Here is a 26,183-nt window from a genome sequence, read left to right as displayed (position 1 = left end):
AAAAAAAAAAAAAAAAACAATCAAAAGTAAATGTGATGGTCGTGATTATGGTTAATCTGATGGATTATGAATTTAGTGACGATAAATTTGGCATTGAAACACGTTACCACAAACCACTCATTCTTTCAGTTCTAATTGCCAGCATATCAAAAAGGTTCAATTAATCAATTCTACTTCGTCATAAGCTATCATGTAATTTTCTACCTTATTTATGTTTAATTTGAGTTTTCTTGAAATTCATTGTGTTTATATCAATAGTAGGATTTTCTTATTTTACATGTGGTTTTGAAGTGAGGGTCGTTTTAAAGGCTTATGTGGTTATGTTTTTTGTTTTGCCGCAGGTTATCATGTAACGCCTTCAGCTTTGATTTTTGTAGACACGGCTTCTTTAAGATACACCAACTTGCGTGAGTTACTTATGGTTTATGGTGTGTGTACAAATGGGCATTTGTATGCTCCATATTGGGATAACAACGCATTTCAGTTCACCTGCATTTGTTAGTTAATCTTTTCTTACTTCTTTTCATAATTTGTTTAACCTATTTAGTATATGTATACAAATCATTAGTTAAGCTTGCTTTAGTTGAATTTGCTTCAGATCATTAGTTAAGCTTGCTTTAGATGAATTTGCTTCAAATTTATGGATCATTAGTTAATCTGCTCATCCTGCTGAGTATTTTATTCTGGTGACTTTTTACATGTTTTTGTTGTAGTTATCGACACTTTGCAATAGGTAATATATATATATATATATATATATATATATATATATATATATATATATATATATATATATATATATATATATATATATATATATATATATATTGGTAGGATCAAGAGGGAAGTAACCAATCGGGGGAAGCGGGGGGAAGCAAAAACTTTTTTTTTTTTTTGTTTTTTGAAAAAACTTTGTTCACGGACATTATAGATGGGATGAAAATATGAACATTTAGTAGAGACACTTTGTGATAAATGTTTTTATTTTGGCGGGAAAACGCTCGAAGAAGTAATATATAACAATTATCGTGTTTTTCGAGCGTATGATGAGGTTTTAGCTATTGGGGTTTAGATATTAGGGTTTATAGGGTTTAGATATTAGGGTTTAGAAATTTAGGGTTTAGGGTTTAGATTTAGGATTTAGATTGAGTTTTTAACACGAACGGTTTAGGGTTTAGGGTTTAGGGTTTGGTGTTTTGGGTTTATGGAATAAACCCAAAACACCAAACCCTAAACCCTAAACCCTAAACTGGGCTAACATAAACCCAAAACACCAAACCCTAAACCCTCAACCCTAAACTCTAAACCGGGCTAAATTTTACTTCCCCAAACATGAAAAAAAACGTTCATATTCTTCACGAACAATATTATCTTGAAAGTTGTTTTTGTCGATCGTTTTCCCGCCTAAATAATAACATTTATCACGAAGTGTCTCTTCTAAATGTTCATATTTTCGTGTGATCTTGATGCCGGAAAAAAAAAATTCCAAAAAAACGAAAAAAAAAAAATTGGTTCCCCCCGCTTCCCCCCGATTGGTTACTTCCCCATTGATCCTGCCCCTATATATATATATATATATATATATATATATATATATAAACTTACTGAAACTTTTGGCATTAGTATGCGATGATTGAAGGAAAAAAAATATCAGTTTAGTGGCTGTTGTTATTTAAAAGAAGCATTCACTATGTTATACATGCTGTTTTGTCGTCGACACAAACGGCTAATAGATATTTGTTCCAACAAAAAATAAGTTACGTAGTTCTTCAATGTGTGAGGTTGTCTATTACGAATTGCGCTGAATTGCAATGCGTAGACCGTCGTTCGCGAACCAACCTCGGGTAAAGAACATACAACACAAACACCTTCTTATCGTTTTTTGTGTACGGTATTTTCCCCCCTTTATAGGTCGGAGTCATGATTAGGATATGTCTTAAATATGTGTTTCGTACAAGAAGTGGTGAGGAATGGGATTGGGGTAAGATGGAAAAGTACCTGTCTAGATTCACTTGAAGCCATAGATAAGGATGTAGTACTCTAACTTTTAGTTGATTAAACGTGTTTCTAAGTACAGAACTTATATTGCATATATTAATATTAATGCTACTGAACTATCCACGCTTGACACGGATATTGACTTCCTTTTTCTTTAGCTGTACATATCAATTGAGTTTCTTAAAGCTGATTTTCATCAATGTGCAGGTATAATTTTTAAACCATTTTAATCCCTTTGTTTTTAATATCCTAAGGAACAAATAAGGGAGTCATCTCGAAAGACACAAAAGATCAGTTATTCGCTATAGTTGAATGGTTAAACACCCCCTCCTTTCTCTTCTTCCACATTAATCACTCTTCACCAGGCACCACCATCACCACCGTCACCACTGCCACCACTAGCGCTACACAAAGCCGACTGCTCAGCGACACAAATCGCCACCGGCCGGAATCAATTTCGTACTCCATAACAAGATTCAGGTATGTTTATTATTCTTCTTTTTTCGTTTTTTGCGTGGAATTTCGAGGTCGATTTGAGAGTTTTCGTTTCGAATTTCGACTGGGGTCATAAGTTGTTTTATCTATTTATTTATAATGGTTTCTATTTTTTTTTTTTTTTTTTTTAGGATACTAATATTGTTGTATCTGTTCTAAGTTTTGTAGCATGTGGCTTTTTTAATGGAGGAAATTTGGGACAAAAGTAGGTATTTTTATCTATATCTAGAATGAATTTTAAGACTATGCAGAATCTCAGACAGACACTTCAAGTTTAGTTGTAAAGGAGCCCTATTTTCTAAACTTTAAATATAGAAGAGCAGATGATAAGTCCTGCTCAGGGTCATAAGGTATATTGGTTTTGTAATCATACGATGGTTTGTAAATATCTATACTGCTAAATTTTGAAAAAAATTGATAGCCTTTTTGGGTGTTATAATGTTAAAATCCTCTTCGGTGTCAATTTAGATGAGTTCGACCCGTTTGACATAATGAAAATAGCAGTTTTTTATTTATCGTTATTGAATTGTAGATTGTGTTTTGTTTGCTTGAATATTTGTTATATCTTTGTTTTTAAAATTTAATTCAAGTGGTTTTTTTTTTTTTTTTTTTTTTTTTTTTGCATCACCATGTCTGCAAGTTAATACCTTCATGGTAGGTCTTGAAGTCCAATTGTAAATTTAGTCTTTTAGTATTGTTACCTCATGGTATATTGTGTTTAATGATTAGTTATCTTCTCTTTATTTGTGTATCAGTTCTTATTATGATAATATTGATCTTCATTTTGTTAAATGTTGTAGACTGATATTTCTATCCCTGTTATCAGGGAAGTCCCATTTTTTGCTACATGTTTACACGATTTAAAGAGTATACAACCCATGTATATAAAGACATGAGCTTTGTATACAACACCTAGGCCTTTTGGGTTTCAGGTTATATTTTGTTTTCAAGGCTCAAATTTTGCAAATGCTGACCATCTTATTTATGGCTGTAAATTTTAATTATGTATTTGATCGTTGTTTGCCATTGTTCTTATTTATATAAAACTATCTTGCCGTTATATATATATATATATATATATATATATATATATATATATATATATATATATATAAAGACGAGTCCTTAAGACGTGATGAGGTTTTTATTGCATGAAAGGGATCAACATGCAACTCTTATTACCATTTGCTGGGATCAAGTAGAGGCAGTTGTAATTATGCAGATCGATCTAAAGTGTCGTTATAGTCACAAGCACAAATCAAAAAGAAAAAGGAATAGTCCCCGCAGCTTTGGCTCAGTGGACATGTGGTGGTGCCTAGCACCCCCGCCGGGCTAGAGGTCTCGGGTTCGAGCCTCGTCACCTACAAAGGATATTATTTGAAAGAAATTCCTTGAGGGTGGCCCAAAGGGAAGGTTTTACCGACCCGCTCCGGGACTAAGGTCCGGCCCGCCTGTCCCGTATGTGATGGTTTAAGGGTCGGATCCCCTGAGTGTGGTTCAGGTTTCCTGCCCGAGCGCGTGTGTGTGCAAATGATTACTAGGCTTCGGTCCAGACTGATGCAAGCTTGCCGTTCAAAAAAAAAAAAAAGGAATAGCCAACTAGATGACAACCAGATTGCCTCCTAATGTTTCTTTATGCAGGTACTTTTGGATTCTTTTGGGTTAACTCAACATATTTATTTGGGTTGCAATTTGAGTTATAATGATTTCTATGTCGTGTTACCACCGTCGTTCTTACCTCATATAAATATATGTTACTTTGTGCTTTGTCGTGCTACTGTTTGGTTGAACTAACTACTGTTATTTGGTAGATATCTCTTAATTTGGTTCATAAACTTAATTTTTCTCTTATATCCGCATTCATAGGTGAGGATTCTTCTATTCCATGTCAACAATTTAGACAGTTATCTGCTCCAACACCGAAGAATGTCGTCGATCGTGCAACTTTTGTATTCATCTTGAACCTAAAGGTAACATCTACCCTGCTGATGGTTTGCTGATAGAAGAAGGGAGTTTTGTAAAAGCAACAGGAAAAATTGCTCAGATACCAGTGAGCGTGGTCTATTTGGGTCGTGTTGTAAACGTCATGCCTTAACCTATTGATGTTAGAGGTGAAATTTCATCTTTTGAATATAGGTTAATTGAATCGCCTGCTCCGAAATGAAAACCTCCCAAAACTGCAAGGGGTAAGTTGCAAATTTTTTTTAAATAAAATTCAGATTCCACACAAACGACCCTCAAACTTCGCCCAAAATACAAATACGCCCCCAACCAAGGGGGTAAAATGCCAACTTAATATTTTAATAAAAAAATCTTAAATAAACTTCACCCAAATCTACAACGAAACATATCTTCTTGCTCGCGACGAGTTAAAATCTTTCGACATGTAACGACCCGTCCTAATCCTCCTGGACGAAGTCATCAACATTTGGTTCCATTGCAATGATCGATTCCAAGATATGTCCTTAACATGAGCAAATGCACAGCGGAAGACTTAATTCGTACCTGAGAATAACATGCTTTAAAAAGTCAACATAAAGTTGGTGAGATATATAGGTTTGATGCTAGCAGCGTTATAACAATGGACCACAAGATTTCATATATAAAAATAATACACTCGCAAGTGTATGAAAAGCATTCCAAGCAGTGGGCACCCGGTAACTAGCCTTAACAAGAGTGTGTACCCCTGAGTTATAATAATATGTGCACCGAATCAAGTGCGTTCCGTTAACCTCGAAGTACTAAACACCCGTTCTTCTAGTTTAGTAGTGACTAGAACAACATCTGGGTGGGGGTGTAAAACCCGATAGATCTATCTTTAGGATTCGCGCCTACCAGTTCATAAACCAATAGTTAAAGTTACCAAGCTAGGGGATTTTTGATTCAAACCCATGTAGAACGTAATTTTAGTCACTTGTGTCCATAACGTAAATCATTTAAAAAAATAGCGCATGTATTCTCAGCCCAAAAATATTTAAAGTTTAAAAGGGATCTATATACTCACCTAATGTATTTTGTAGTAAAAATACATATAACATCATTGAACAAGTATAAGGTTGGCCTCGGATTCACGAACCTATATCACGTATATACATTAACACACGTACTTGTAATCGAATAGATATTCATATTTATATTATTATTTGTAATTTTCATTATATATATATATATATATTTATATATTATCATTTTATATTTATTAAAATAATAATATAAATAATACTGATAATAATAATAATGATAGCTTTAGTGAAATCAAAATAATGATTTTTAGTAAAAATGATAATAAATTTAATAATAACAATATTAATAATCATCTTAATATAAATAATGATAACCTTAATGATAATACTTATGTTATTTATAATAATAATAATAATAATAATAATAATAATAATAATAATAATAATAATAATAATAATAATAAAAGAGATTAAGTATACCCTTAAAATGTTGTGTAAAAAGAAATATTGCAAGTGAGACTCGAACCCAAGACCTTCCGCGGACATCGTCATAAACCATTCCTCTATCCTTGCACATCTGATTATAATGCGATTTAAATTTGTTTTAACCCTTAATCCGTGTTCGTTTTCTTCTCATTCTCACCATTTAATTACAATTGGGCGTCGGCCATATAGGAAACTGAATCATAGCCGCCAATCAACAGCCCAACAATCAAAGTAAAGGCCCAATAAATTTATCTGAGCCCAACAAATCAAAGTTTATGTGCGTTAGTATGTCTGGTTATTTAAATAAGTAATACGTTTTCTAAAAGAATAAAAGGGTTTCGGTACCCTTCTACCTCTTCTTTGATTCCAGCCGACAGGAAGTCAAGAACAGAGAAAAAAAAAAAAAAAATCTCCAGAGTTTATTATGCGATTTGGACAGGATGAAATATAACAGCAGCGACGGTGAGTTTTAATCTATCTGTCATCATCGATCTAATCATCTTCTATCGATTTTGATATCAATTTATCAAGTATATAATCGATTTATTTGTTTGGGTGCTAATGGATTTCACGATGATGGGTGGTTGTGTCGAATTCTCCTGTGATCCTTATTTTCGGTGTATCAACAATAAATGGTTTTGAAGTTTGAATCTTAAAAAAAAAACACCCAAGTGGTTTTGTGGTTCTGTGTTTCGAGAATAAACAGGAAACAAAAAAAAAAATGTTAATTGGTGAGGTGATGGTCGATTGTTGAGAGGGAGAAGAAATGAAGTGAGTTTCGGTTGTAATGATAGAAGAAAGTGATTTTTGAGCTGAAACCATCGAACCAGAAACAGGAAAAGTAGAACAGCTTCAAAGGTGTTCGGGTCTGGGTTTCATTATCTTTTCTGTTTTTTAATTCCCTAGGTTTAGAAGTGGTAGATGATACCTATATACTGGAATCGAAAAGTTGAAACAGAAATTTGATTGTAATTTTTGTTTGGAACTGGTGATGAAAACAAATAAAGGGTTCACGAGATAACAGAAATCAGAAACAGATATCAGATAAAGATAAATAAGATATTATTACACGTTTTACATTATATTAGATATAGATAAAAAAAAATTCGCATATAATAACTGATGAGGAGATATGTACACATAAATCTGATGTCCATATATTTGATGTTCAATAATATCAATTAAAAACATATTAAACGACACCACCATTCAACTCGAAAAACAACACTTCAATAATTATTTGTAACACGCATTTCTAATAGATTGCCGTTAACTTCAGGCAGAAAAGGGTGAGTTGCTACAAAAGGTGAACTCTACAAGGAACCGCAAAAATACAAATACTTCAGACAATGTTGTTCTGCTACTGTATGTCTTCTATACTAACAAAAATAATGCATGACTGTTTGTGGTGAGGTCATATTATGTGTTATAACAATAAAAATTTCTTTTCTATTTAAACAGTATGTTTCCGCATTAGCACAGTCTCGGATAAAACAATGAATGTTTAGCATGTTATCGCCAAGACTTTTCATTTCGTTTACATATTACCCGCCGAAAACATGGATATATATCCGCCGCAATGCGCGGTCCTCATAACTAGTTATTAATAATAAAAAGTATTTATAATTTAATAAGTTTTATGTTTAATTTTAATTATTTGATTTTTAGAAAAAAAATAAAAAGTAATAAAAAAATATGGAAGAAAGGTGTAACTATTGGAGTGTTTAGTCCTGAGAAAGTAGTGCTGATGTGGCGTCTAGTCCTGGAGGACTAAGACGAAACCATTGGGAACACTCTTAGGCCACTTGCTATCAACCGTTAACCACCACCGCCACCCATTGTTAACGGTTAACCGCCACTACCAGCATTCCGTGACCGGCCCCGTTAGCCAAGCCTGCAACGACTCTAACGGGCTGACATGTGGGCCCCACGTTTTTTTCCCAACGGCTAAAACTCAGTATTTTTTTATTTTATTTTTGTTTTTTGTTTTTATTCCCAACGGCTAAATGCAGCTTTTTTTTTCCCAACGGCTAGAATGCAGATTTTTTTTTCTTCATTTACTTTATTTCACTATATATACATACACATACTACACAAACTCAATCACTACACTCTCAATCTCAATCTTTATTCAAACACAATACACTCTCAATCTTTCAATTAAAAAAAAAAAATGTCTAACCCAAATAATGATTTCTTCAACCATATGTTAAACAATCTAATCCCGTCACCAAATCAATCATCTTCGAACCAAGCTAGCAATTCGTCTCCAAGCCAAACTAGTTTTTCTCAACAATCGGAAGCGTGAAGAATATCGGAAGCGTCATAGTGTTTCGTTTACGCATTACAAAGCATGGCAAGTACTTAAAACTTGTCCGAAATTTTGTGCCCCGGAAGGCGTCATGACATCTCGCCGGCGTCCAATACCGGAGTCACCGATCACTTTGGGGGACGAACAACCATTAAGGGTTGATCCAAACCCCGATCACTCTACTTCAAATGTATCGACAAAAAATGAAGACGATCTTGTTAACCGACGAAGACGAAGAAAACGCAAACACCTACAAAACGAAGACGAAGACGACGACCCGACACCACTCGAGTAGCTTGTTTTTTTATTAATAAGTTCGTATTTTTTTTATTTATTATGTAACGTTTTTTTTTTATGTATTGTCTTTTATTTTTTAATTATGTAATGCTTAAAATTATTATTAATGTAATGTTTTTAATTTTATTAAATAAATTGTTTTTTAATTATTGGTATTTATTTATTGTATTTAAATAATAATTTTAAATTGGTTAAAGTTTGAAAGTGAGTGTATGATAATGAGTGTTTAGTGAAAGGAATGTGAAAGAAACGTTAAAAAGTTTGTGTTGATGTGAAGCTGATGTGGCATGAAAAAAGGTTATGAAAGGATTAAACCATAGTAAGTGGCCTTAGAGCTGTTGTTAAGATGCATTAACTAATGTGTTGTACATAAGCGGTTAATATTAATTTTGACATGGCGGTTATTAAAAAGTTAACTGTTTTTTTTTTTGCAAATCCTATAATATGGTGTCAAATCCTATAATGACTTTTACATGGCGGTTATGCCCCAATGTAGAGATGGGCAAAAAAACGGGATCCAGATCCGATCCGGTGACCCGATCCGGAACCGGACAGAACCAGAACCGGACACAGCGAAATCCGGATCCGGATCCGAGATCCGATCCGGTTCCAACCGGATCCAGATTTTCAAGAGAACCGGATTTTTCCGGATATAAATCGGATTTTATCCGATCCGGTTTGGATCCGGATCCGGATCCGATCCGGTTTTTCAAAAAAATAGCCTTTTTTTTTTTTTTTTTTTTTTTTGCAGTTTCAGCCTTTTTTTTTTTTTTTTTTTTTTTTTTGCAGTTTTTTGAGTTTTTTTTTTTTACCATTTTAACCCCACAAAGTCCATTATAAATACATGGTTTAGCTTTGGTTGAAAATGCACCAACAAACATTCTCATATTTCTTTCTAAATCACTAAATATTCTCTAATCTCTACTTTGAACGATTGATGACAACAATATATACCAACTTTGATTGTGTGCATGGTATTTTCGATGACGAACCCAACTATCTTTTGAACCAAGTACACGCTTTTAATGATGTTTTTGAGAATATGTTTGGTATTTATGCAACAAAATATGGTCGACAATCAAACCCAATTGTTGACCAACCCGGATCATCTTCTCGAAGGAGCCGAGACCTCAAAATAAGTCTTTTTAACTTGGTACGTGAAGACGCTTCCAAACGTGCACGAACATCGGCACCCACAAGCGAGTTGAGAAATTATAAGATGGCAAACTTTGCACTAAAATGAGTGAAGAACAATTTAACAACCTTGACATTTTAAAATGGTGGGAAACAAAACAAGACACATATCCAATATTAAGCATTATGGCTCGTGACTTATTTACCGTTCAAGCTTCAACCGTAGCTTCCGAATCGGCCTTTTCGTTGAGTGGTCGAATTATATCGGAAAGAAGGTCAAGACTTACCCCCCAAGCCGTGAAAGTATGTGTATGTTTGAAAGATTATTTAGATGGGGTAGATAGGATACAAGATCAAACTTCATTAGAAGGTCCGTTATATAACGACATTGAAGAATGTATAGAGTATGAAGAAAATTTAGCGGGATTATCACCTACAACAACCGAAGAGAATTCCGACAATGAACTAAACGAAGTGGATGAAGGTGACTATGAAGCGTTTGATATGGACCAAACCGAAATGAATGTATCGGGTTACCAACAAGCTTACCTTTCTCTAGTTGATGACCCCGCTTTTGAAGACTACGATCGAAGGCACCGTCCTCAACGCGCTCAACAAGATAACACATTTGGGTCATTTGACGACTAAAGTATAACGGGTGATGGCAATGCCGAAGCTCGATATACTTTAGTCTTAATACATTATTGGGTGATGGCCATGCCGAAGCTTGAAATGTATTAATTATAATTGTATTGTTCGAATAAAAGTGTTGTTATTTTTATTATTGTATCGTTCGAATAAAAGTGTTATTTTTATAATTGTATTGTTCGAATATTGTTATTTATATTATCTATTGTGTTGAGCATTATAACTTTTCTTTATACCGATTATATTATTGTTGTCAAACGTTTAAAAAAAAAAATAGAACCGGTAAAAATTTAATTCGCAAAATCGAATCCTAGTCCAAGAAAAATCCGAAAAAATTCGATCGAGATCCGAAAAAGAACCGGTTCCGGAAAAAAATCCGAAAAAAATCCGACGCCGAGAACCGGATCCGGATCCGGAACCGGTTCCGAAAAATCCGGACAAAAAAATCCGGTTTTTTTGTGTGTCCGAATCCGGTTTTTTATCCGGTTTGTGCATCTATACCCCAATGGTTGTCGTTAGAAGATCCTATAAATAAAAATTTAAATTGATATGGTATGTCAAATATTGCCCAAAGTGTGTTCTTAATGCATAAATCCCCAAAATCATTTTACCTCAATTGTTAATCGTAGTTGACACAAAGTGTTGTTCTTATAACGTAACTTGTTCCAGGTCAATCCAACTCAACCTAACCTGTTTAGACATTTAGCAAAGGATTACCCATTTTGACTCGGTTACCCTAACCCCCGTTTGTTTCGCCTTTTGACACCATTAGTAGAACCAGATAACCACAGCAAAAGAAACTATAACATTAGGAAAAAGCAGCTATCTTTTATATGTATGAACCACTTGTAGTTAAACATTACGGAGTACAATTTACTACCAGATAACAACCAATCAAAAACTGTAAACAAGAATTATATTACATATCAGTACAATGTACTTTAATTTTAGTATCCTATCATTCATACACTTACTGGGCTTGGAGAAGCAGGAACGACCCGGTTTTCAACTGGAATTTCAACAAATTCAGAAAGGATTGCCCGAAACTCATCCCCACTCATTGTTTCTTTCTCAATAAGAACCTCCACTATTTTGTCCATAGCTTCGCGATTGTTTCTGATATGCATCAATGCAATTTCGTATGCACTGTCTGAAAGCTTTTTAATTGCTGTATCAATGTCTTCAGCTAGCTTTTCGGACATGGAGTTTCTAGCCATCATTCTCATTATAACATCTTGACTTTGACCAGATCCGTCCATAAGTGACCATGGGCCAATTTCAGACATGCCAAATGTTACAACCATCTGCATAGAAAGAATCAGTTAACCCACATCACAATATCAATCGGGCATAAACAATTAAAGCCAGGAATAGATAATTTTACATATATCCTGATAATTGGTTCTCTTACATTGGGCATCTAGAGGTACCAATATAGAATGATCTAATAACAAGTAAGGTTGCGTTTGATAAAACAGAATGATTTAGCGTTGAATGATTCATAATCTGAATGATTCGGAGTCTCTGAATAAACTTGGTTATGAATGAAAATAAGTTGTTTTGATAATTATTTTGAATTACGATGTGAATTGGGGTAAAAATACCTTTTTAACGTGTTAAATGAATACAAAATTTAATATACTTGTTAGTTAAGTCATCTGCATTTGATTTGAGGAGGATATTACAGAAAATTTAGGTGTTTAATGGTTAAGAGAGTCTTTCAATGAATGCTGAATGGTTCAACATTCAGCGCTAAACCATTCAATTAAGAGGTAAACAAGCACACCCTAAGTCTATCTAGGTAATGTATATGACCTGCTAATTTTTTTAAGAAAGAAACTACAGTTATTAAAAATACAACTTTTATAATCATCTTTGACTCGTTACCTTATTCAAAAAAAGATTTAAACTTTGGTTGCACATTAAGTATTTCATGTCAACCCAATCCGACCCATACTCAGCCCGTTTTAACAAAAATCTATTTTCACCCATTACCTGACCCGACCATTTTGCAATAGTGAAAAATCATGATACCTTAGGAAGTCAAAGCATCCTAAATGTTGAATGGATGCAAATCTGTACGTTGCATAAAATTCTTATAAAAGATAAAACAATGAATACCTGTTTGGCTAAACCAGTGATCTGTTGCAGATCACCAGCTGCACCAGTAGTCACCTCTGGCTCACCAAAGATGATTTCTTCAGCAGCTCGTCCACCAAGTCCACCAACGATTCGTGCAAACAGTTGTTGTTTAGAGATCAATGTAGGGTCATCAGATGGTATAAACCAGGTCAACCCTCTTGCTTGACCACGTGGGACCAGGGTCACCTTTTGGACCGCATCATGCCCCGGTGTTAGAGTTCTGCACCACAAACAACAAAATATCAACTTCTATATCTAAGTACTAAATAAAGTTTCTTTTAGGTTTCCAATCTAGTCTTAAGAAATTATGTAGAGGTAAAACTAAGAACATTTAACATGTAAAAATATGAACTTTTTAAGAAATAGATATATAATGATATAATTAGGACGTACCCACAAATGGCGTGGCCAACCTCATGATAGGCTACAAGACTTTTACTTTTCCCATCTGTCATAACAGTTCCTTCCATTCCGGCAACGATTCTATCAATGGAGTCGTCGATTTCTTTGGATGATATTGCGGTTTTTGCACGGCGACCAGCTAATATAGCTGCTTCGTTTAAAAGATTTGCAAGATCAGCTCCACTAAATCCAGGTGTTCTCATGGCGATCACCTCAAGAGAGACATCTTTGTCAAACTTCTTGTTCCCAGCATGAACCTTCAAGATCTCTGTTCTTCCTCGAACATCTGGAACATCAACCGATACCTAACACCACAAGTTTCAAACTTTTCATCAATTTCAATTTCAATACTAGTAATATGAAAGTATTGAATATTCATGTTTATAAATACCTGTCTGTCGAATCGTCCAGGTCTCAATAATGCAGAGTCAAGAATATCTGCACGATTAGTAGCTGCAACAACAATAATACCCGTATTACCTTCAAACCCGTCCATTTCAGTTAAAAGTTGGTTAAGTGTCTGTTCTCTTTCATCGTTTCCCCCTCCAATACCGGTCCCACGTTGTCTCCCAACCGCGTCAATTTCATCGACAAACACAATACACGGTGCGTTCTCTTTCGCCTTTTTGAAAAGATCGCGAACTCTCGAAGCACCAACACCAACAAACATCTCAACAAACTCTGAACCCGAAATTGAAAAAAACGGGACACCCGCTTCTCCAGCAATAGCCTTAGCTAATAGTGTTTTTCCTGTTCCGGGTGGGCCCACTAGAAGAACACCCTTTGGAATCCGAGCACCAACAGCAGTAAACCTCTCAGGTTTCTTTAAAAACTCCACAACTTCCATGAAATCCTGCTTTGCTTCGTCAACACCCGCCACGTCATCAAACGTGACACCAGTGTTTGGTTCCATCTGAAACTTAGCTTTCGATTGACCAAACGCAAGTGGGTTCCCGGGCCCACCGGGCCCACCCATACCACCACCAGAACGTCTCGACAAAAGGAACAAACCACCAATCAAGATCAACGGAAAAGCAAGATTTCCAATTAAATTGAACAGAAAGGAACCCGAATCCTCTTGAGCATTATGTGCTGCAAAGTCAATATTTTTCTCCCTAAACTTTTGTAAAAGTTCTTGACTGAGACCCGGGAGTTGGACCCGAACGCGCTGAACTCGGTTTCCCAATTCGGGAGAAACCGCCTCAACGATTGCTATCGTTCCATTCTCAAATAAATCAACTTTATTAACTCTATCTTTGTCCAAATACTCTAGAAATCGAGAATACGACATTCTTGAGTTAGAAACGCCTTGTTCGTCATCAGCGGCATACGCTTTACCGCTACTTAGCAACGCGGGAGCTGCGAGTCCCGCATTACCGAGTAGCAATTTTAGAAACCCTCGTCTTCCTTCAACGTTGTTCTTATCCAAAGATGCTCTCACAATGGTTTTTGGAACTTTGTAAAGGGAAGGAAGGCTAGGGGATAGTATTTTGCGCACGTCTCTTTTAGTGGATAGACCGTTTCCAACAATACAGGCGGATGATGCAGCCATTATAGATTACTGCCAAACAAATATGACTAACATATTAGTAGTGATGTAATAATAAATTCTGCATATGAAAATACAAAAAAAATTGGCAGCATTTTTTAGCAGCACATAATCTAGATTCTTTCAAACACACACTGGATTAAGATGAGAGTTACTAACTAAAACTTTCATACTAATAACTTCTAAGTTCAGACTCATACAAATATAAAAGTGGATGTATAATTATGGCCTAATACATTCGAAAAGAGTATTCACTATTTCTAAATAGGTTGATTTTTATAGTATTATCTTTCGGTGGATGTTTCTTTTGTGTTTACGGTGCAAAACACTGTAACTTTTCCAACCCTGTCTTATATTGTGATGTATCAGCTCATTATCTACTGGAAACATTTAAAGACGGTTTTCGTGACCTCTAAAGACGATATCTTTCATAATCACAAAACCAAAAGATAGAATGACATACAGTGAGAAAATCAAATTAACTACTCCAAGTAAACTAACTTTAACAAGCCCCTCAAAAGTCAAAACTTTAGATAAATAAGAAGGTTTTCTAGAAGTTGTTTTGGTACAAAAAACTATATCATGAAGGCAAATATTCACCCAATTGATATATTTCAAGCTCAGCTGCTGTTGCTGCTTCCACACAGTTAAACCACAATACTCTACTGTGTATCTACAGTAGCATTTAGGTTCCTACTCTAACAACTACAGTAATAATCAAATCAAACATCTACTACCATAGCTAATTTCACATAATTTGGAAGTGGAAAATTGGTATATCTCTAGCTCAAAAGATAGATCGTTCTAAAACAAAATAGTTGATTCGGATTTGACTTATTATCCATCCATCGTAGTATTGTACGGCACAAAAGAACGAATCTTTACTAATTAGGGTTTAATTTGAGATAATTAAGTATTAATATGCAGCATACCCAAACTACTATCAACAAATATTTTTTTTTTTTTTTTTTTTAGAAAATGCATGATTGGCAATCATAAAATAATAAGTGACGACTGAATCAAAAGTAAATTGAACATGAATCAAAAGGAAAGAATAGAGAGGTTGAATTAGTACCTTGTTTGAAGGAAGAAAAGTGGGAGTTGATTTTGAAAAGATGCAGGAGGAAATGAGTGATTATTATATAAGAAAAGGAAATGAACGAGTGATTATCAAAAAATCATATGGATGTGGTTTGCAGTGGTATACGTGTTCTTCTATTCTATCCATGTTTAAATGTTTCATCTTAAATAAAATAAAATAATGAGTATATTATTATATATTTATTTATATTTATTTATTATTTAATAAAATAGACTTGTTCACTTTTACGCCTCTTGTTTTTTATTTTTCAACTCAATACGTGTTCTAAATTCTATGATGATAGTGATACTTATAAACCTACAAGGTTTTAGTTAATCTACTGTCAAACAATCTGAAATGTGTACAGAGTTAAAAAGTAACGATAATATGCGTAAATACCAAGGCATGTTTGGCTCACGGAATCCAATGAGATTTCGGCGAAATTGGAATTGAATTTAGACACGACGCGTGTCTAAATTCAATTTCAATTCCGCGGATTGATAGATTTCTTTCTTTCGATTAGTTTAAGCCGATCATCCTCTCGAGGCAAGCCTTCCTAACTGAGAGTGAGACATTGTATTGTGTCTATGTAGCGATTAGACAGAAACGATTAGACAGAAACGCTCAACTGTGGCACAATTAGTTCAAATTCTTTCAGAAGCGAATACTAAGAACGCTCCCAAAGGCGACCCTCTCGAGTTTCCTACTGTTTTCTAGATTGAAGAATCTCATTGGATTTTGTGAGCTAAACATGGCCTAAATAGTCGATCTTATGAGTAGTTCATTCTACTTTCAAACAGAGAAAGTCGTCAAAAATACTACCTTAAATTGGTATAAATGAAAATAAAAGAGCAAAAAGTAATATATTTGTTACACACATTTATGCAGATGTGCACCGATCAAATGTAAGATTAAGAACTTTTACAAAAAACGTAACAATGAAAAGCTTGTACAGTAATCTGAATTTCATTTTCATCATAGCTTATGGTGAACAAGTTATAACATCAAAAATATCATGTCCCAAACAAACACTATAATCAGAAAAATCTATCTCAACTTCTGTTTTTTTATTTCCTTGAAACAGCATTATTATCTGATATAGACGAACCGAGACTCAACATAAGAGGATAAACAGGGCTAAACTCTTTATCTCCTCTCGATCTCACCTGAACCGCATAATCATCAAGAGTCGCTTTAATACCTTTCCAAATCTGTTCCTCTCCTTGAGAATCAAGCCATAACGAATACTGTACAGGCGTAAGTTTATTCCTCTGCATTGGCGACTGCAACTCATCAGGGCCTCGAGAATACAGATGGTGAAGAATCACACTCGGAGGCAAGTCTTGAAGAAGAGGTGATGAACCAAGTTGTGATGTTTCAAGAAAAATAATGGGCCGTAACGCTCTAAGGGCTCGATATGGTGCACCAAGTTGTTCAACCGGGAACAAATTCTGACCCACGGCTAGTTCCAACTCAGCCATGTCTCGTGCCATTCTGAGCTTACCTGATTCAGATAACGGTCTAACCAAAGACGCGTGTCTGATAAAGAATATAAGAACCCGAGAAGCCATGGCTTTTACTAGCCTGGTGCAAATGGTTTCGGTTCCTATTGAAATAACTTTAGCCGATGAAGGTAATAGTTTTGAGAGAAACTCAGTACGAAAATGAGAAATGTGTTTTTGTAATTCTTCCATGTAAGATGATGAGTTGTTGTCCATTGCAGCATCTGCACGTACGGGTGCGAAATTTTGATTGTGAATTTGGAGTATGCATGACTCGAGACGTTCGAGCATGGATTGGAATAAGGATGTGACGGAATCACATGCGACTTCGTATATGGTGTTGAGTGATGGGGATAAGACATCGGAGGCAATTGTAGGTAATCGGTTTGTCATGGTGGATATGCTTCCGTGAATGTCTTGTAAATGTTGGCATAACGTGAAGTTTTTGAGTTGAGCCGGAGTGGCGGGACCCGATATTTGGCGTGCTTCAGGACCAGTTGAAATCTACAAACAAATGTACATTATTGATTACTCAGTATATAATATATAATATAATATATATAATGTATAATGTATCCACAGAAGAAAAATATAACATTAGTGTTGTTATAAATTTCGAGGTGGCAAATTTGATCCAATAATCTGAAAATTCGACCCGCCCACCATCGTTTGCCTCTAACAGATAGTGTGTGTAAAAATTAAAGGATGGGCTAAAATGGAAGCATGTTAGATTAATCACATGGGTTTGATAATCATGCAAAACGTAAAAACAGAAGTGACGATAAGGAAAACAAAACTGATGATAAAGAATGAGTTCAAATGGAAACATGCGAAACATGTTAAAATAAGGAAAACAGCAACATGCACCACATATTGTCACAATTAGTCCTGATGATAAAAGGGTTAAAAGTAAGTACCTGGTACTCGGCTCGTTGAGCAAGTAAAAGCAAAACTTTGCTGATCTCACGCAAAACAAGAAGTGTCAACCTTGCATCTAATTGAACAGATTCAATCTCTTCTTGGATGCGTGCTATGATTCTTGATATATGTTCTTTTGAGGGAACAGTGCCACGGTTTGACATTGGGAATACACCATTGACAAGATCTGATAGGCGACTCAAGCACAGGGCCAAAAAAGCTGTCTGAAACACTTCAATGGCACTCACCATTTGATCTCTACCTTCAATTGTTATAGCAGGTAAAACCCCTTTAATGTCTGTGTCACGCTCAATTCTTTCAAGAAGATTATCAATCATAGAAAAGAGCTTTGGATAACCAACAGTAAATATCTCTTTAACAAAACTTGAGGCTGTAAAAGTAGATTTTATTTGGTTTGCAAATGCTTTTACAATTGCCTCCCAAACACGAGCAGTTAAGATAGGGTCACCTTCCTACAAAGAAATCAAAAGACACAAGCACATAATGGTAAATATGAATAGCTAAAGTAATTGTTTAAGAAACATTATATATGGTAAAGGTATGCACTACAAACCTAATGACATATGCTACATCATTATCTGTAAACAAGCAGATAGTAAACCTATTCAAAATCTTGGATGGTATGGAAGAAAAAGTTAGGCGGTCATTCCATTGAAAGCAACTACCATAACCTTAAGCAATAAAAGCAGAATCACACACTATCTCTAGCACCATCGGTTATTACCGATGATGATGATTTTTCAGTACCACACAATCACTTATAAAACATTCCAAAACAACTTGACCTAAATAGAGATCAGCCAACATGTATCATCAATTTACATAGCATAATCTTCCTTGCATAATACATATAATAAACACCACTTAAAAACACAAAAACTTCCAATAAAATGCTAGTGGGATATATAACTTAATCATGCGAGAACAATATATGATGAGTGATACAAACAAGACTAGGAGAAGTCCCAACTCACCTGCATAACCTCATCAAGTAGCAAAACATGTGTAAAAGGATCCCGTTTCTTCGATAACACCCTCTGCAAATGCCAAATCGCAACAATAATGGAATGTAGTTGATCCATACAAGCAGCCATCCTCTGCCACAACGCCTCCTTTGCCTTTGCCCCGCTACCAATCTGCGGTGTGCCACTTCTTTGTATCCCTCCAGGACCACCAAATACACCACCACCACCGCCGCCAGATGACGATATCGTCTTCATATCCAAAGCCACACTCACACTCTTGACACCTTGACTCTTATACTTATTAATTAAACCGTCAACCGTTAATTTCAGTTCACCTAAATTATAGAAGACCTGTAAACCAGCACCAACTTCAGCCTGATTAAATCCTTCTACACCTCTTTCTAACACCTTCATCCCTTGAGATCTCAACCTGTTTCCAGCTTCATATACTAATTTCATTTCCTCATCAATCACAACAATTCCAGATAAATCTTTTTCATTACACAAACGCATAATGTCACTATGCAATTGAGCAGCTTTCGATAAATCTAACTTCTCAACTTCAGGTTCCGCCATTACATCTCGAAGCTTCTTCGACAAACGGATAACACGAACAGTTGATTGAAGTAAATCAATGGTACAATGTAGGTTAGAAAGCTGCACCGTTTTAGATCTGATCTGACGGTTAGGATCAGCGATTTCGGATCTGACACGGCGTACGGACGATTGAAGAGATGAAACAGCTGAGCGAATCGAAGAGAGTGATGAATCAGCATCTTTTACGGATGATAATTGTGAGAGAAGATCGTCGTGACGTAATAATACCTCAGAACGGAGCTGTTTTTCGAGGAGATGAATGCCTTCTTGTATCTTTTCAGCGCGAGCTGCGGCAGTGCCGGAAGAAAGTGCTTCGGAGGAGAATTGTGTTGAATTGAAATCGGAGGTGAGGAATTTGGAGTAAATTGGATCGGATGTGAAGGAATCGAGGAGTGACGACGGATTTATGGTGGTTGTTGGTGTTGCTGATGAATTGATGGTGGTTTTGAAGGTAGGGAGACGTTGATTAGATGAACGTTGAACTGCCGGAGATGACATTTTGTACTCCGGTGAGATTTGTGAATTTAAGAACAGGGTTTATGGAGTTAACGATTGCAATCAGCGACTAGTAATATAAACTTTGTGATGGAGTAAAAACTAATCAACCAATTTTATGTGAAACAAATTACTATTTCTACAGTCGTTTAAAAAAACCTAAAAAGTCCGATCAAGGGTAAATAGTGTAAAAATGTAACGGTAAACTATCGATTTGATTCATGAATAATGTCTGGCACAACAATATATCGAACGTGTTAGTTTGGATTCATATCTTAATTAGACCCGGATATAAATAGGTCGAGCTACTCGCGAATTACTCGAACTCGGCTCTTCAAAAGCTCGATTCGAGCTGATTTTAATCGAGCTTGAACTTATTTTAAAGCTACAAACCGAACTCGAGCTTCATATCTCGACTCGAACAAGTTCGCGAGCGTAAACGAGCTTTTCATTTATATACAATAGATATTACTACTCCGTATTTTTTAATAATATAATTACAATAATTATATAATAATAATAAAATTACAACTACGTATTATATTATATTATATTATATTATACAGTAATAGTAAATCTTAATCTTATTTATGCTAATAAAAATTAAAAATTACAAAATCAATATATATATATATATATATATATATATATATATATATATATATATATATATATATATATATATATATAGTAAAAATAAATATAAAGAAACATTTGATTATACAGTCGAGCTCGAGCTTGTAAATATCAAACGAGCCGAGCTCGAGCTTTAAATATTATGCTCGAGCCGAGCCGAGCTCAAGTTTTAAGAAATCTAAACGAGCCAAGTTCGAGTCTAGCCGAGCTCGGACTCGACTTGACTCGTTTACAGCCCTACTCTTAATTAATCAGTGAAATCATTCGACCATGTAGCTTAATTTATTGAAAAAATATACCCTTGATAAATTTGTAAATACTATTCTAGAGGCTTAAAGCCTAATCAAACTAAACGAGTCAAGTAAACAAAAAGCTAATCTAAGGACAATGACTTTAGTATGCAAGTTTGTAAGTACATGGATCCAGTCAAAAACTCAATTTAAGGGTGTGCTGGGATTTGGGAAGTATATGGGATTTAAGCTTAATTACAACAAAACGACAAACAAAGTAAATTTTAAATCTTACTTTATAATTATAATAATTAGGGTGAATTACATAATATAGCACCTTGGATCTTCAACAAAAGTTGCAGAACTTGCATCTATTTTATTTTGATCATTATAGTACACTGTGATAACTAATAATACATACAATATTTATTGTGAAAGACAAAAGAAAATGAAAAAAATATGCCCCGTTTGGCTCACGGAATCCAATAGGATACCGACAGAATTGGAATTGAATTTAGACAAGCGTCGTGTCTAAATTCAATTCCAATTCCGAACGGGGCCCAGTAGTAGGAACCAAATCAACCCCGACCTTCCATGTCTCTTATAAAAGAAACCAAGTCTCGTGCAAACGGGTCATTGACTAACTCATTATTATCACTGCTTTGACTTCCTACGCGTTCTTTATTCCGGTCAATAATCACAAACCGGCAAGTTGGACATTGCCCATGGCTTTTGACCCACGGTACAATACAGTTCTCATGAAACATATGATTGCATGGTGTAAGAGTCACCATCTCTCTTGGTTCGAAGTCATCTAAACAAACCGAACATCTCTGACCATCATTATTACTTTGTTCTTCTTGTGATTTCGCTTTAAAATCATCATAATTCCTATAATAAAGGTTTACTCGTTGTATTCCAGGGTTGTAAATTTCTCGTCTGAGCTTTTCGAGCCCTTTGATTTGACCATCTCCCATTAGTATTGGATCAGTTGCTATTGATGATTGGCTGGTAGAACTTCGCCTTGGGTGCGCATCTGTAGGCATATTGAAGCTGCTTCCTAGGTTTTGCATTGAAGGTTGAGATGTAACCCTGAAAGCAACCCATAGATTATCAACTGTGGTTGTGATTATTTAAATTCTCTTTTATTTTTTGAAAATTAACCCAACCCGTTCTAGTAATCACTCAAAGTGTGAAAATTGGGCCAAGTGTATGTGATCATTGGCAAATGTAGAACTCTTAAGCAAGTGGCCAATGCAAACTCTTATGAATCAAGCACTAGAATACACAAACAGTTTAAATCTTACCTAGCTAAAGGAAAGGGAGGAACATACACTCTAGATCCAAAAGTACCCATTAGACTTGCGACACCCTGCAATTTTTTGTAGAAGAATATAATTAATGAAAAGGTACAAGCTTGATGAAAGTGAGTCATAACAAGAGGATAACAGTTACTTACAAATGTAGAGCCAGGATGAAGTGATCTTGAACAAACATGGATCCCGTTGAGGGAGCCATCGTCATATGGTGCATTGGCTTGCTGCGAATAGTCCATGTGAACCAAACTGTTGCTGTGATTGTTCATGTTGGAAGAACACTGCTACTCAATAAAGCTTTTAGGAGTATATGATTTTAAAAGAAATCGCTCATCAGAGTTATTTCTATTTTAGAATTTATTCCTTACATTTTCATAAAGCTTTAATGAGATTAAAGTTTAACACTTTATCTGTTTTATTCTCTTTTCACATTATTGGATCAAGTTGTATACAAATCACTTACGATAGGTTTAGTAAATTAGTGACAGTATCTTATTCTTTTTCATAGTGGAAGATTAACGATTATATGAGAAAAGAATATTGAGAAGTCATTATCATATCTTAATCTTAATGTATTATGTTACATACTTCGTATATTATATATAGTTATATACTTAATATATTTAGTTGAATATGTTTTCTCATTTCAATATAAACCCACTCAAGAACTGAGTTTCAGATGTAATCATGACTTTACTCCCCTTTCCTTCTTTATTTACTAGTAGAATGAACAAAATTAGAAGGATATCTTTCATTATTATATATTTATATTATAAAGTTTATTCTAACGACATACTCACAACTGCGTACGATTTGGGAAGCAACACTAATCATGCACAAAGTAACCTAGAGGAATCATTAGTCAATCAGCATTCTTTTTCGTTTTGTATATTGTAGAAGTCACAACAAGAGTCGCTATGAGAATATTTACTTCTTAATAATGTTTCCATTAGTCTAGTTAAACATGCAAAGAAGTGCAAGTCATTTCTTTAGAACAAGATAACTAACTCACGATATTTCTAACAGTTTCAACAGCCTAAACAAGGTAACTTAACAGCAAAAAAATTACAGATTAGCATAGAGAGGATTACTCAAGTGTCAACTTCATCTTCGAACAAAGAAAGCGTCAGGAACCACAGCCGATAAATTAGTCCTTCGGGCAACCTTTCCACCATTGATAGGAATTAAACTTGCAACATAATTAAACACCTGAGAACAATAAGCAACCTCTTGATTCCCCAAATTGATAACACTTTGTGAATGTGAATCCAAATCATACACAACTAGTTGATTATCATCTTTCTCAACTAGTTCATTATCATCTTTCTCGAACATAAACTCACCTTTCAATCCACACCCCAACCATTTACCAACTTTAGGTTTAAGTTCAAATGACCGATATTTCATCCACGATGAAACCGCCCCATATTCTTTCATTACCCACACCTCAAACATCTTCCTAGACCCAATCCTAACTGAACCGATCATTGCTAGTGATTCCTTCATCATAACAACCGAACAACTATCTATCTTTCCATTTATACGCCTACTAAGATCAAACTTAGGGGGCATTATGTAATTAAACGCCTCCTCGCGAAAATCGAATGTGGCAATCAGCTTCTTCCCATTCATCTCCTGAAAACCAGAAGCATTCCAATGTAACTTCCCATTCAAAAAAACACTACATGCCGAGATTAAAAATGGAACTCGAGTCTTAATCTCCCTCCAAGAGTTCGTACTCAACGAGTATATCTCAACTTGATCCACGGAATACCTATCATACATAATCCTTAACACCTTGTAATCCTTTACAACATCATCAAACCCAAACCCTATCACAACCTTAATTGGAACAGCTCGAGGAGGACGATCAATAGGCGAAATAGGCAAGTCTTTACAAACCCTAGTAGCAGGATTCCATAAAAAAATAATCGCACCAATAGGCAAAACACTCAAACAAATCAACCCATTACAGCTCCCACAAACACTAAAGGGTTTCAAAATGGGAAAGTCGATTTCGATTGGAATTTTAATTGATTTGTCTGATGAATCAGAAAAGATAAAACCAACTTTACCATCAGATGTGGAGGGCGAGTAGGTAGGTGTAAAAAGAAAAGATGGATCTGGAATAGTGGATTGATTTTTGAAATGTTTAGAGATGAAATTAGGGTTTTGAAAAAGGGCGTTCCATGATTTGGAAACAGATTTGAAACGGAGAATGAATCTGGTAGGAACACGCGAAAGTATATCTATTATTACATCTTCTGGGTTTTAGTGAAGCTTTTGGTTAGCAGTGGCAAACGAGTATTTGCACATATACTTTAACTTCCTTCTTCTATTCAAATTCACCGATCATCTCAAGCATCGTTGACTACGTACGTATTAATTTAGGGTTTAGCTTACTTACTCTGTAAAATAGCTGCTTATACACCACTCCCCTCATAACCACCGCCTCTCTTCCAGATCTATCAGATCCCGTTGAAACCAGAGCTCTTCAGCAATTAATTTCATCTGGGTCAGTTTCACAATTCATAAATTTTTCATCTTTTTTGTTTAATTTGTATAATTGAACGAATTTGTGTCATATATATGTGTGATTTGTTGGGGTTTTGGTTATGCACGCAATGTGTTTGTTTAAATGCCTGAATGAGATATGACCGAAGATGATGTAATCCCTATGTCGAAGCCAAATGGCTTTTCGCCTACAAAGTCGAGTGATAGTCGTGTTACATCGTTTTTGATTTTCAACTTTCCGGATTCTTGGTCTCGTGATGATTGTCGGAGAGTTTTCGAGAATTATGGGGCTCTCAAAGACGTGTACTTTGCTCGGAAGAAATTGTCGAGCGGCCAACGCTTCGGGTACGTCCGATTCGATGGCATTTCCGACATCGATTCCTTCACGAAAGTTTTAAACAACATACATGTTAACGGGAGGTGGATTCGTGCCTATAAAGCCTTGGAGAGAAATGTAACCAAACGAGTACTGAATAAAGGTCGTGTTTCTAACCTGAATGCTGAATGCTGATGTTTGTGGTCGTGTCCCAATCTAAATGTCGATGATTATGATGAATTTCCACATGCTCCTTGGAGTCGTGCTTCGTCAAACCCGTCAAATCCAATTAGTCGGGAAGGTAAATCCTTCGCAGATTCTGTTGTTGGGTCTAACCAACAACCCAATGTGTCTCAGCATAATAATTCAAATCGTATCGAGATAAAAGTCGGAGGTAAATGGATCGATTTTGATCTTCCGGAATCGGTGAGCAATCATAATCTTGTTTTTAGTTTTAACAAGGATCGGATTTCGTGGTCTCTAATCGAAGTAAATAAGTTCCGATTCGAAGATGCTGATAGTGGGATTCATTCGAAGCAGGCCAAGGGTTATAATTTGGGTGATAATAAATCGTCAGATATGGATTCAGTTTCGTCACGTGAGCTTAATGTAACGGCGGAGGGGGATGTGCATTGTGAAGAAGTTAAGATGGGATTTCAGGGTGATAATCTTACCGTGAATATCGATGTTGTCGTTGATGAAGAGGTTGAAGAGGGAGAGATCACGACGGTTGATTTTGGTGATAACGTAGTTCCGCCACAGTCCGACGACCCTCTAGACTCGACATCCACACCGGATTTCAAATTAGGAGGCGACTCACTGCCCAAAAATTTACAGTCGCCGATGTCTTCTGATGCAATTTCCAACGTTGATGGTGTTGTGTTCGAGGAAAGCAAGGGCACGCGTGTGCCTGTTTATCCGATTCCCCATTCGTGCAGTTCCCAAAATCAACATCAAACTGGGCCAGTTCCTCATGTTGGGCCAGTTCCTCATGTTGGGTCAGACTCTCCATGTGAATTTGCTATGGACAATCAGGCCCTAAACAGGCTGGACCTGGGCTTAGATGAACGTGAAGTGGGTGATCCTAGCCCAATAGAAAATGTTCATGCCGACTTGCAGGACGTACCTCTCTGTCCTGCTTTTACCGCGGTAGCTCGGTTTCGTGTT

At 35.7% G+C, this 26,183-nt stretch overlaps 4 protein-coding genes and 1 long non-coding RNA gene across 5 annotated transcripts; 1 reads left to right on the top strand and 4 right to left on the bottom strand.

Moving 5' to 3' along the window:
• Positions 1-2,143: 2,143 nt before the first annotated feature.
• LOC139845279 (uncharacterized) lies at positions 2,144-7,356 on the top strand. The gene is made up of 3 exons (XR_011758266.1): positions 2,144-2,478; positions 4,360-4,679; positions 7,222-7,356. It is a non-coding gene; the product is annotated as an uncharacterized lncRNA (long non-coding RNA).
• Positions 7,357-11,140: 3,784 nt separating this feature from the next.
• On the bottom strand, positions 11,141-14,458 carry LOC139839610 (ATP-dependent zinc metalloprotease FTSH 2, chloroplastic-like). The gene is made up of 4 exons (XM_071829720.1): positions 13,268-14,458; positions 12,868-13,181; positions 12,454-12,694; positions 11,141-11,636 (listed from the first exon to the last, which is right to left on the bottom strand). The coding sequence occupies exons 1-4, from the start codon at positions 14,426-14,428 to the stop codon at positions 11,295-11,297; spliced, it is 2,058 nt and encodes a 685-aa protein (XP_071685821.1). The 5' UTR covers positions 14,429-14,458; the 3' UTR covers positions 11,141-11,294.
• A 1,949-nt stretch (positions 14,459-16,407) lies between these two features.
• On the bottom strand, positions 16,408-20,029 carry LOC139839608 (conserved oligomeric Golgi complex subunit 5-like). Its single transcript, XM_071829718.1, has 3 exons — positions 18,922-20,029; positions 17,926-18,399; positions 16,408-17,512 (listed from the first exon to the last, which is right to left on the bottom strand). Exons 1-3 carry the CDS (start codon positions 20,005-20,007, stop codon positions 16,574-16,576), a joined length of 2,499 nt encoding a protein of 832 aa, XP_071685819.1. The 5' UTR covers positions 20,008-20,029; the 3' UTR covers positions 16,408-16,573.
• Positions 20,030-21,226: 1,197 nt separating this feature from the next.
• On the bottom strand, positions 21,227-24,448 carry LOC139839609 (uncharacterized). Its single transcript, XM_071829719.1, has 4 exons — positions 23,278-24,448; positions 22,330-22,441; positions 22,178-22,242; positions 21,227-21,962 (listed from the first exon to the last, which is right to left on the bottom strand). The coding sequence occupies exons 1-4, from the start codon at positions 23,292-23,294 to the stop codon at positions 21,449-21,451; spliced, it is 708 nt and encodes a 235-aa protein (XP_071685820.1). The 5' UTR covers positions 23,295-24,448; the 3' UTR covers positions 21,227-21,448.
• LOC139842552 (F-box protein At3g07870-like) lies at positions 23,334-24,697 on the bottom strand. The gene is made up of 3 exons (XM_071832677.1): positions 24,636-24,697; positions 23,404-24,410; positions 23,334-23,350 (listed from the first exon to the last, which is right to left on the bottom strand). The coding sequence occupies exons 1-3, from the start codon at positions 24,695-24,697 to the stop codon at positions 23,334-23,336; spliced, it is 1,086 nt and encodes a 361-aa protein (XP_071688778.1).
• Between the last annotated feature and the right edge of the window lie 1,486 nt (positions 24,698-26,183).

Source organism: Rutidosis leptorrhynchoides, chromosome 4 (assembly GCF_046630445.1).
Source record: "Rutidosis leptorrhynchoides isolate AG116_Rl617_1_P2 chromosome 4, CSIRO_AGI_Rlap_v1, whole genome shotgun sequence".
In the NCBI taxonomy this organism is placed as follows: Eukaryota; Viridiplantae; Streptophyta; class Magnoliopsida; order Asterales; family Asteraceae; genus Rutidosis; species Rutidosis leptorrhynchoides.
This window is presented reverse-complemented; position numbering and strand designations above follow the sequence as displayed.

Bases quoted from the DNA above. Each gene is read 5' to 3' on its own strand.
- LOC139839610 (XM_071829720.1), bottom strand. From the start codon at position 14,428: ATGGCTGCATCATCCGCCTGTATTGTTGGAAACGGTCTATCCACTAAA. The intron at 12,695-12,867 runs GTACGTCCTAAT...TTTGTGGTGCAG, and splicing joins GTTGGCCACGCCATTTGTGG to AACTCTAACACCGGGGCATG. The intron at 11,637-12,453 runs GTATTCATTGTT...CTTTCTATGCAG, and splicing joins TCACTGGTTTAGCCAAACAG to ATGGTTGTAACATTTGGCAT.
- LOC139839608 (XM_071829718.1), bottom strand. From the start codon at position 20,007: ATGTCATCTCCGGCAGTTCAACGTTCATCTAATCAACGTCTCCCTACC. The intron at 18,400-18,921 runs GTGAGTTGGGAC...ATTTCTTTGTAG, and splicing joins TACTTGATGAGGTTATGCAG to GAAGGTGACCCTATCTTAAC. The intron at 17,513-17,925 runs GTACTTACTTTT...ATTTGTTTGTAG, and splicing joins CTCAACGAGCCGAGTACCAG to ATTTCAACTGGTCCTGAAGC.
- LOC139839609 (XM_071829719.1), bottom strand. The intron at 22,243-22,329 runs GTAAGTAACTGT...AAAAAATTGCAG, and splicing joins TTCATCCTGGCTCTACATTT to GGTGTCGCAAGTCTAATGGG. The intron at 21,963-22,177 runs GTAAGATTTAAA...GGTTGCTTTCAG, and splicing joins CCTCCCTTTCCTTTAGCTAG to GGTTACATCTCAACCTTCAA.
- LOC139842552 (XM_071832677.1), bottom strand. From the start codon at position 24,697: ATGAAATTAATTGCTGAAGAGCTCTGGTTTCAACGGGATCTGATAGAT. The intron at 24,411-24,635 runs GTGGTTATGAGG...TGTTCCTACCAG, and splicing joins ATAGATCTGGAAGAGAGGCG to ATTCATTCTCCGTTTCAAAT.